The following is an 11,732-nucleotide window of genomic DNA, read 5'->3' on the forward strand; positions in this document are numbered from 1 at the left end:
TGAAAGTATTTTCTTTTTCAATAAATTAAAGTGATTCTTGAGCATCATCTCTTCGTCGAGATTTAATTTTATGAGCAACATGAATTCCCAGACGTTTTATTTGAATGTCAAGGCTACGGAAAATGATTTATTTGGATGGATTCGTTTCTGTGGGGTTTTTATAAGGAAATATAGGTTAAGAAGTTTTTTGTAAATTGTTTATGAATTAATTTGGTGAAATTAAATAATATTCAGTCAAGTGGATGTGATGTAATTATGATTTAGATGTTGAGAATTGCTAAAGTCAACATCCAGTTGAATGAAACATTGGAATGAAAGGAATTTTGATTAATTTTTCTTTTGAAAAGCAACTTGAAGTTCGAAATGAGCTAAACATTTAAATTAAGGAGTTTTTTGGGTAAATCAGTAGCTTTCAAGTCAATCAGTTCCAAGTCTTTCATTAAACTTTGAAAATTCAGTCTTACAACTTCAATTTATTCTCTTAATCCATGGACTATTTACAATATCTGTAAAAAATATATCAACGGTCATTTTGAATTCAAATTGTATTTGCAGCTGATTTTACCCTATTGTAGTTTAAAACCCCTTTTTCTTGCAAACATTTAGTCTGTTTTCAATCGTCAAACAATAAACATTTGTTTGTTAAAATCAACTTCAATGCTTTCATTCTTTAAAGCAGCAATGTATTCCTTAAATTTTCTCTCACAACCACTCTAGTGAATAGAAAACTAAAGTGTGCAAACTGGCTAGTTTAAGTAAATATTTAAAAAACAACAAAATATCCATCAACAGCCAACATTGTCAAGAGTTTCAATTAAAAGTTTCATGTTAAAATTAAAAAGAGATAAATTTTTTCCATTTCTTTTCAGAACTTCCAATCATGTGCACACAATAGAGGTAGAAAAAGTTGTGGACAAGCTAGTTTGTATCATGAAAATTTTTTACGTGCAACTGAATAAGTATTCACTCGAATGAATGAATGAATAAGAAAAAGTTTGTATTGAAATTTAATTACCTGTTGAGTGGCACTTCTAACTATAATTTGCTGATAAAATGGAATGCCTGTGAATGCTAGAAATGGAACTAAATAGGAACTCTTACGCATTAAATAGAAAATTCGATTTTTTTCTACACTTAAATGGCTTCAATTCAGTCATTCGTATTTATAGATGTTCCTAGCAAAAGCTAGTTTATGTGTAGACACGACACTGAGAAAGTCATTTAATGGATTTCATATTTGATTGCTTTTTTGAAGAAATAATTGAAACAATTGAGCGTAGTGGACTTAAATCGCGACAAAGTCGTCAGAATGTGATTGATCAATTAGATTCAATAATTACTGGATGTAGTGCAGGTGACTATTGACTTGATAAACTGAATAAAATATAAAATTTATTGTCATATCCATAAAACAATTCAATATTTAAAAGGGCAAAATGTCTCACACGAAGAAACAAGTCGCTTAGCTGTTGAAGCAGCAATAAAATTTCATCGAAACAATAAAAGTCAAAATTCAGAGGTAGATGGGAGATGGGCAATTTACATTATTTTAATAGCTTTTTTTTTCTGTGCCTTCCCATCACATTCAATTTTACTTCCACTTATGTTATTGCTATAAAATTTTCGGTATGTACGTAGGACATGGAAAAAGTTTATTTTTAAAGCATAGAAAATGTAAACGTAATAAACAACAGATATGTAGGTTGAAAATATTTAATATTGCTGCTGAAAATGCTATCGTTAGATAATAATGGAAGTTCATGAACTTCCTAATAGCTTTTTTGCTTACATATTAGGAATTAGAAAGTTGAACATGCAAACCAGTGTTAATTTAGTGCTGCAGGTTTATTCATTCTGTTACAGGCTAGATTTACACTTGCTCTGATGCTTAATTGCATGTTGTATCGAATTATAAAATAATTAGAAATATAATGTTAGGATTTATGGATGGGGTTTTGGACTTTTCCATTTATTTTGGATTATAGTCATGGAAGGCATTTGTATTAGATGCCATTCTATGCCATATATCAAAGGAATCATTATTAAGTATACTGAGTGTACTAGGAATTCCTACTAAGTTTACTAGGAGCAAATACTTCGTATACATCAGTCGCGGGCAGCCTGAGTGCTAACGTCCGAATTATCTTGAATATTAGCATCAAATTTGCAAATTAGAACTTGATCCAAGCTAGTAAAATTCAAGTACTGCTTCAAAATTCCAGAAAACAGCCCAAAATTCATCGAAATATATCCACCACCCACAACTTTATATATCTGCTCCCATCCACATTGGTAAATGAATAATCTCCCTGGAAAAATTAAAATATTCCATTTATTTCATTAAATTTTCAATTTATCCATAAGATTTGCAAGATGGGAAAGTACCACAACGTACTCTACATAGCAATGAAAATCGCATGGAACTGGGGAATGAACGACTCGGCTGTCATTTGTGAATTATTAAGTATATAAAATACATATTTTAAGTTTAAAATTTTAATTGTGACTTTTTAAGCTGAAATTTATGAATGTGAAAAGACTTTTGAGCGGATTTTCCTTGGAGCTATTTTTGGTACAAATGCACCGTACTTTATAGCTGGATGGCGAAGTGATTTTAAGGATCAAGTAAGTGAATGAATAAAATTTTTACAATTTTCTGTGGATGAAAATTGGATTTTTACAATTTAACTGCATTTTCAGGATGAAAATTCTCGTGCACTTGTTTTCTTTCTGCACCACGCCTGTCAACAGCAATTGCATTTTGAAATAGATGGAGAAAATGTTCCGTGAGCTGAAAATTTAATCAAGATTATTTCACGACGATTTTTGAGCAAATTTCTTTATTTTTTTTTAGTTTTATTGACGTTCCAATTGAGTCGTGTGGAAAATCATCTCCACTTCGCGTAAGCTTGCAAGCGACAGCACCTGACATTCTTTTAATACTTTTACGGTACGGTGCAAACCCGAATCCAAATGACAACGGTATTCCTCCAGCATTAGCATTACTTGATAAACTTTCTGAATATGATGAGAGTGCATCGTATCCTTATCAACTGGTTTCATGCTTTAAAATTCTAATGCTTACGATTCCGTTCATTGTACTGCCATTCATTGTGAGTTATTGATTGGGTGAAGTTGAAAGTCCATTTTTGTGCATTTTATAGCTTTAAATTTAACTTTGGTTTAGAATTGAATTCAAATTTAAATAATACAAAACCGTTAAAATTTGAATTTTACAAAACCGTTAAAGTTAGAAGGTTATGTCATAAATCCAAAAGACTATAACCAAACAAAGCTGCTAAAGTTCTTCTATACAAAAATGCACTGAATTATGACTTTCAAACCTACAACAAGCAAACAATAACTTTTTATTCATATTCAAATCTCTTTTATCCTCTTGTTCAAGCCACTCGTATACCAAGTTAGAAAGGAAATGTTTTTGAAAAAATATTCAGCATTAATAGAGCGAAAAATCGTTCATACAAACAGAATTTTCGTTGTTCCGGAGCTAAAACACTTATGCAGGTTGTTCGCAAGAAGATTTATTTCATTTTGAATCCTCGAAATTAACATGTCATTCAATTCTTTTCATTTAAACATGCTACCTGCTTCCAGATGTTCGATAAGAGACGTTTTAAGGAACAAATCGCAATTACCTTACGGAATCAAACTACTAAAAGTGCCGAGATCGATGAAACGTTATCTTGATTTATTGCAGGATTGAAAAGTTGGGAATTGAATGAAATTTTAATCAATTTGGATGATTTTATTGAATATTTTTTAGTTTAGTTGCAGATTGTGAAGAATTAATAACATTTAGTAACATCCAGAAACCAATTTAAACTGCAAACAACTATAAACTTTCGTAAACAAACATCCAGTAAAAAGTTTTCAACCCAATTAATTAAATTTATGATGGAAAATTAAACAACCAGTTAATTAATTAAAACATCCATCAAAATACATACGAGTACATCCACTTCCTGCTGAAATATTCTCAAAAAAATCAGCTCCATTCAATTTTCATCATTATTTAATTAAAAACCTCGTTTCCTTTAAACTCGATACAAATACAATTAAAATTTTAATGAATAGCAATAACGGTATGCATAATGAATACCAATAAAGTTCATTATCCGTGATAAATAGACTTAAAAAATCATTAATTGGATAATTTTGTTCCGCGAAAAAAGTAATTAAATTTTATTTAATAAAATTCAATGTTGAAAGATTCATTTGTGCATTAATATAAACATTTCACTTTATGATTTACAGTCTATAAGCTTTTACGATGCATGAATGATAATCATTTTCCGTAATTTGATCATTGAGATGGAAATGAGAGAATTTGTTGTCATTTTATCGAGGTTTAAGGGTAAAATCCTCTCAAAATTTCCTCATATTTATGTGCGATATCCTCGAGGTGTTCTCATGTATGAAATTAAAATTGTGTGAAAGTTCCTGACTAAAAATCTCTTGACTTAAAATGTGAAAAAGCAATTCAATTACATGATTTAAATACACGCCCAATGATCTTTACATACATTAAATTATTCTACGTGCTTTGATAAATATCAAAACCCATCAGAACATGTGAATTTACAAACAGGCATACTCGAACATTTTTATTTACATTTTTCATGATGATAAGCAGATTTTGGTGACATGAAGTCAAGAATGACTAATGGTAATGTAATTATGTCAGGGGTTGAAGATGCTCGCTGTACTTACAGGCAGTTTCTGGGTTTTAAATCTTCTATAGGGTTTGCCTTAGAGTCTGCCGAGTAACCAAACCCTCGAGCTATCAAGTCTTTGTCTCGGGGCCGTCAAGGTCGACCCTGCTCTTTAATACAGTGGCATAGCGATGCACTGTTGAACAAACACAATGTGCTTTTCTAGATTCCCGAGCTGCATGGCGCGTTTGATGTCATTTTCCGCTCTTTAACTAGCAGTGCTCAATCAACTATTATGTGCCACTTGCTTCTTTTATAACATCAAAACAAACATCCATCCAACATTCACGTTGATACATCAAAACTAATTAATCAAATCACGTAAAGTCATTATTTTTTTTTTTTGCATCATCGTTGCTGCACATGTTCTAGTCTAGTACTTAATCATCATCAGTCTCGAATATATTTAGCTTATCTTCTTCTTCTTCGCAAATCATCCTTAATTCACCCCTCATAAGCTAAAAATAGCAAGTAATTCATCATTCTCGAATTGTTGAAGCATATTCATGCTTGAATAAATTTTTATGTTGAAGTTGAGCTTTAAGTCTTTCGGAGGTAATAGGATTTAAATGCAGGCACATTATGGAATGCTCCTTATCATATGTTTGAAGAAAATGTCAGAGCTTTACTTAAATTATTGAAATGGCAAAGAGTCATAACTGACAGCTTTTCTTTTTATTAAATATACATCATGATGAAATATTAATAACGTCAATAAATATGTGCTTTATGATGGAATAAAAGAAGAAGCTTTCCAATGTCGTAGAATCAATATACTTCATGTCAAAATAATGGATATCCTGAATGTAAATATTTGGTGTTATATTTTTATCAAGCTGATGTAATTCAACCGTAATTTAGTTTGTTTTGTCACTTAAGTGTTGGCTAGTGATGAATTTCTGCATCGCAGGTCCTTTAAGAGTCTATTAGGAAGTCTTAAGTTTCAAAAATTCATAATGATGTTTATTCTTTGGAGTTCAAAAACAGTCTGAAGTTTTGTATGAAAAGGGGTTTTGAACTATGCATAATAAATAATATTCAAATCTTAAATGAACGTTAAAGCATTTATAAACTCAATATCTTTACCCTTGCATCATTTGTGTCGCTTGAAACTTGATATTAAGGAAACTGTCTTGAGAAAGCATTAATTATGACTAATCTAAATAACTGTCATTTTTTGACGTCCAAAAATCAATTGAATAGCCATTATTTACTGCAACTTGACATGAAAAGGAATTTAATTAAAATGCTTAAAGCATTAACGAGTTCATAAACAACAATAACAGGAAATTTCATTCATTATTTGAAGATTATAAAAACACTTGGGGTAATTTGAAATTTGAAGATCTAATTATGAACAATTAACTCTTTTGAGAATATGTATCATGAACTAATTAGACTTTCAAGAGAATTGGAGAGCAGCTTTTGTTATGAGATCAATCATAATGCTTTTGTTGAAAGAATTATGCTTTATCTGCATAATTAGGTCAAATGTTCGATGTAAATATAGAATTATCATATCTCAGCAACCATTGACAAATCAAATTTTCATTTTCAATCTTATTTCGACTCAAAATTTCTCGTCCAGTCCCGTAAAAATTCCAAATTAATCCACAAATGGATGTTCAAAATTTTCGTATGCTTCAAAATTTCAAGTTTAAAGAACAAAAAGTTGAAGAAAAGCTTAACAAACAAAAATCAATTTTACAAAAGCTACGAATGGAATATGAAAGCTTAAAGAGAAACGATGAAATGAAAACAACATCAACAGAAAAGCTCAAACAAAAGAAAAATCTCCGCAGTATCTACACATTTAAGTTGCCAGTGAGTAAACAGAAGAATAAGACAGACATTGTAACACCTGAGAGATTACGGAACGGCTGGATTCAACGACCACTCAGTGAACTTCCTCTTAAAACTCAAAATCTAAACAGGCAACGTTCTCGAATGATTGAGTTAGGAAATTCATATTCTGATAACAATAGAAGATATTCATCAACAACAAATACAACTAGAAGTGTAAGGACACAGCATGAGATGAAACGTGAGATGTTAAATCGTGCAAAATTGTTGGGAAATCATTACTCATTCCGTTTTCGTCAACACCATCCATTAAAAGTGTGTAAGAAGAGTATTGATAGCTATAAGAAACACGAGCAATTAATTAAACAGAAAAATGAGATGGAAGAAATCTTTAGGAATGGAAAGGATGTGCCTCAAATATTTCCTCATAAATACTCGCAATTGCTTAATGAGATTTATCGTTTAGAAGAGGAATTAAATCTTAATCATCAATTTTCGGATGGTAAGTAGTTGAAATATTGAATGAAGTTATCCCGATTATCCGTTAAGCGATCAATAATTCGACATCAGGCTGGCGTGATTCTGACTTGGTGCCAAAATCGGCTCAATTTCGGTACTTAGCCGGAGTCACGCTGGCCTGGTTTAGGATTTTGGATCGATTAACCGACCTGTGCTACATATTAGGGTATGGTAATGAATAAGGCACTCCTTAGTGCGGTATCTTTCTTAATTTACAAACCAAATTCTTTCATTTTTCATCCTCATTTAGATAAATTTTGCAAAGAAATTCTCAACAACTCAGACAGCTCGAGTTACCAAAAGCTAATTGATCAGCTCAGCTATCCGATCTTTGATAATTTAGATGTTGTCAGTGATAAAATTCAAATGGCAAAAGCTATGGAAAGGATTGATATTGGGACAATTTTAGAAGCAACAAAACATGTTGAGCAAAGGATCAGTAAAGTCTTTTGGAGTAAAGATGATGTTGAGGAGAAGACTGAAAAGGATTTGGATTTAGAAGTGTTGAAAAATGAGGAAATAGGGACAGCAGATGAGATAATTGAGGACCCTAAAGCAATAGATGTAAATAATATTGAAACCGACTTCAGTAATGAGGAAATCAGCTTGGAAAAAGAAGAAATTGAGTCTAAAAGTACAGAAATAGATTTAAATTTTGAAGAAGATGACGCAAATAATGAAGAGCAGATCAGCATAAAGAGTCTTGAATTCGATGGAGATAGCCGAGATGTTGTCATAGAAAATGAGGAAATCGTGTACATAAATGAGAAATATCATTCTAAAAATGAAAATCTCGAATCCAATACTGAGCATTTAGAAAAACCAAGTCATGAATTCTTCCGATTCAAGAATCTAATCTTAGACATTTCTGATCAAGCTTCTAAGACCATCAATGACAGCTCATCATCAACAAAAGCAACAAAGAACATCAATGAAAGTTCACCTTTAACAAGCTCCACATCTCTCAGCAATTTTGAAGACCATCCATCAGAACATGAAGTTACAGCTAATAATACAGACAATTCCCTTCAAACCACCACCACTTCCTCACCAATCTTCTCAGAAGAACTTGACTCAAAGCTAACTGACATCCTTAAAGTATTCTGTAAAAATTACATTGAAGACTTAGTCGACATGCCAAGCATCCCAAAGCACCATCCCTCATTTGCAGACGTACGAATTAAATTTATTCATGAAACTATATCAAATGTTGATGCAGGACATAAAAATGATGACATTGAAGAAATTTTCCAAGTGTCAGATGAAATATGCAAAACTAAATCATCAATTTTGAAGACACTGAGTGTCGAATCATCAAAATTGTTGAAAATGACAAGCGATGCAATATTAGACAAACATTTCAGCACATATTCAAGTCATGAGGATGGTGACTATAAGTCTTATTATTATTCAAGAGAAATGTCATTAACGAGTATCAAAAATCCACAGTCAGCAGTAATAATGCCGTAAAATTGAGCAAGTATTATTGGAAATAATGAGAAAAATTGTTCAATAAATTACTTTTGCATGTTTAATTCATTGTTATTGTATGATGATTGTCATGATTAATTAATTTCCATTAGCAATTTATAAATGACATGATGCAATAAATACATAAATTCCACAAAAGTTTATTTTTTACGTGCTTGTAGTTGTTGTTGTATTGAATATTGTATTATATTGTGTTTAATTTTATTTATTTATATGGTTTGCAAAAGGAGCATACATCGAATGCTCATAGAGTGAATCATGTCTAGAATGACCTAGATTTTGGAATTGATATAAAATTAGAAAATTCATTAAATTCGTTAAATTTGAATCTTACAAAACCGTTAAAACATGAATTTTTAATTCAAATTTTACAAAACCGTTGAACTTTGCACTGAAAATGTTGGAACTTACGAAACAGTTAAAATTTGAATCTTACAAAGCAGTTAAAGTTTATAGTTCAAATTTTACAAAACCGTTAAAAATTCTTTCATACAAAACTGCTCAATTTACAAATTTGGACAAAATGATTGAAATTTAAATCTTACAAAACCGTTAAAGTTTGAATAAAAAAAATTAAAATTTACAAAATTGTTAGATTCTAGAATTGTTCGTCCAATAAACTTGAAATTGTTATGAATTTAAAGTTCCAACAGTTTAAAAGGAATTAGAAAATGTCCACAATGTTTTTAGTTACTAATCACTTCCAACGGAGAACAAATAACATCCTTTTTTAATCCACCCAATCGAAACAATATCACAAATCACAGCTTGAATCGGTCACAATCAACAACATTGCTAGAGAGTAAAATCACATTAAAAGCACAAATTAGGTTTAATCTTTTTTCAATAAAATATCTGCACACTATAAACAGTTTATTTCTCTGCATTAAATTTAATCTATGAAAATGTAAATTTCATGTTGTATGCTACTAATTGTTGTTTATAATGAACATTAAACGACACCCACTCGATGGGTTGTTCCTCTACTCGTATAAATAATCATTTGTGGTATGAGTAAAATGGACGTTGTTGTTGCTTATTGTCTCGTTAATTTATTCATTTTTATTGTTTAACAAGAAGTAAAAAAAAATAAAATGTTTAATTTGTGGAACTATTAAAGGAGTGAAAGGATGGAAGCAATTTTATACAGAATCACGATTATTCTCGTATAAAGGAAATGACAAGAACAGCCGCAAGCATTTTTACTTGATTTATTTAAAGAGACAATGTTAAGTAGTAGATGTTTACATAAGTAAACCACAAGCAATAAAAGGGTTTGATGTTGATCTAATTATGCTGATTATCAAAGGCTTGCTGTGTTATAAAATTTTTTGTTCATGCCTTTCTTTGTTCAATTAGATTATGACTTTTTATGTCATTATTAATCAGTCGTTGAACTTTATTAATTGATGTTGGAATTAAGTAGGCCGAACAACAGATGAAAAGTTGGATTTAAAGTTTGTTGAGTTGTGTAGCTATCTAGATCGGGTCATATTGGAATGTTAACACTACGACAACAATGTCCTTCGATCTAAGTGGCAGCCAATTGACTAATTTGGTTGTTTTCTATCAAAGTAACCAAATTCGCAAATGTAAACAAAGTTCAAATCCAGCAAAAAGCTTGAAAATTTTGTAGATTCCTTCCCAAAAATTGAATATTTTGAAACAGAAAAAAAGGGAAATTGAAAAGCTTTTTGATAAAACTTTTCCATAGAGGAAATTGAAGTTTTCCCAGAGTTTTCTTTTTTTCCATCTCATTGTTTTTAAATTGAACTATTCTGTTTCCGCTGACTGTACTGAAAATTTGCTTTATGCTTGATTGCGTCTGATAGAACTGTTTTAGAAACTTTCTCTGAATACTGAGATATAAAGCAGAACTGAACAATGCTTTGACTTAAATCAATTCAAATTGATTCTCCATCACTGCATGTCCATTAAGTTCCGAACATTACACAGCCAAATACTGTAATAATGCCTCATTTTATGACTTAATTTAATGCTAATGAAAAGATCCGCAAAAGAATATGTCTGTGTCGTTTTCGTCATCATATGATATACAACTTTCGATTATCGTAAAAATGTCGTAATATAGAACTTGATATAAAATGATATTCCATATGGGGACATTCGATGTCGCATGAATAAGCTTCCATGATTTTATTTACCCATCAATTTTGAGTGATGTGTATGGAAAGGAAATTTATGAGCTGGACGAATCTTTTTAATAATTAAATTTGACTTTTATGAGGTTGGTTTTGGGTTAGTTCCTTAAATCTGATTAACGACTCTTATTGTTCAAGTTTGAAAGTTTCGAACGGAATGAGCTTGATCTTGAGTGGACTATAATATGTTATAAGTAATTACAGGTATCTGTCTTCGTGGGTCATGTCATGATTAGTCAGGTTGTCCACCACTAGCTTAGTCTAATTCTGATAAGCTATAAATCAGATTCTTTTGTTTTGACAAGAAATTCGCACAATTTTGCAGAATATAATTAAGAATTCCAATCAATTTACATTAAATCTACTCTATTTGAGGATTCTCAAAAGTTTAAAATCATAATTATCAATATCAGTAAGCATTGTTATCCTTTTATACTTATACTTATTACAACGGCTTTAAAAATTTTGAATTTTAGGTTAAACGATCATTTCAAAACACTATTTTCAAAAGATACTTGTGAATTTACTGGTATAATCAATTATTGTGCAAGAACTGTATATAGCAGATGCACAAGGCAGATGCATAGAGAGAGATTTTTAGATGATACTGTTTATTTAAATTTAGATAATTCTAAAAATGTAAAAAACTTTAAAAATCAAGAATCAGCAACAATTTTTTTAAGCATGGATAAATATTTACATTCATCCCAACTATGAAGTAACAGGTTGTAAATTCTAGGCGGGGGTAATTATTTTCCTCATATTTCATTATTAAATCAGCCTTATCATGCTTGACGAATTCTTTAAAGGATTCGAAGACTTTTGACGATCAGAAATTGAATGTCGCGGATACTAATGAACTGCACTTCCGCCAAAAATTAATGTAAATAAATAGAACAACTTGTTGCTTCTTATATCGATTGCAAAATTGAATGACTCGATTCTCTTCCTATGATTTTCTTTTCTCTCTTTCTTTTCTTATTCTCTTGTGCTTGTTTTCTTCGTTTAGTTTTTCTTCAGCATT

The 11,732-nt window shown here is 30.8% G+C and overlaps 2 protein-coding genes across 2 annotated transcripts; both read left to right on the forward strand.

The window, feature by feature from the left end:
- The first annotated feature begins 1,224 nt into the window (after positions 1-1,224).
- Positions 1,225-3,907, forward strand: stops (SOCS domain-containing protein stops). Its single transcript, XM_070650561.1, has 8 exons — positions 1,225-1,354; positions 1,431-1,519; positions 2,365-2,464; positions 2,516-2,625; positions 2,701-2,786; positions 2,855-3,113; positions 3,407-3,525; positions 3,616-3,907. Exons 1-8 carry the CDS (start codon positions 1,225-1,227, stop codon positions 3,722-3,724), a joined length of 1,002 nt encoding a protein of 333 aa, XP_070506662.1. The 3' UTR covers positions 3,725-3,907.
- A 2,443-nt stretch (positions 3,908-6,350) lies between these two features.
- LOC139098481 (putative leucine-rich repeat-containing protein DDB_G0290503) lies at positions 6,351-8,525 on the forward strand. Its single transcript, XM_070650704.1, has 2 exons — positions 6,351-7,038; positions 7,306-8,525. The coding sequence occupies exons 1-2, from the start codon at positions 6,351-6,353 to the stop codon at positions 8,523-8,525; spliced, it is 1,908 nt and encodes a 635-aa protein (XP_070506805.1).
- Positions 8,526-11,732: the final 3,207 nt, after the last annotated feature.

This window comes from Chironomus tepperi, unplaced genomic scaffold, assembly GCF_022539635.2.
Source record: "Chironomus tepperi strain 1889 unplaced genomic scaffold, CSIRO-AGI_Ctep_v1 contig_445, whole genome shotgun sequence".
NCBI classification, from domain to species: domain Eukaryota; kingdom Metazoa; phylum Arthropoda; class Insecta; order Diptera; family Chironomidae; genus Chironomus; species Chironomus tepperi.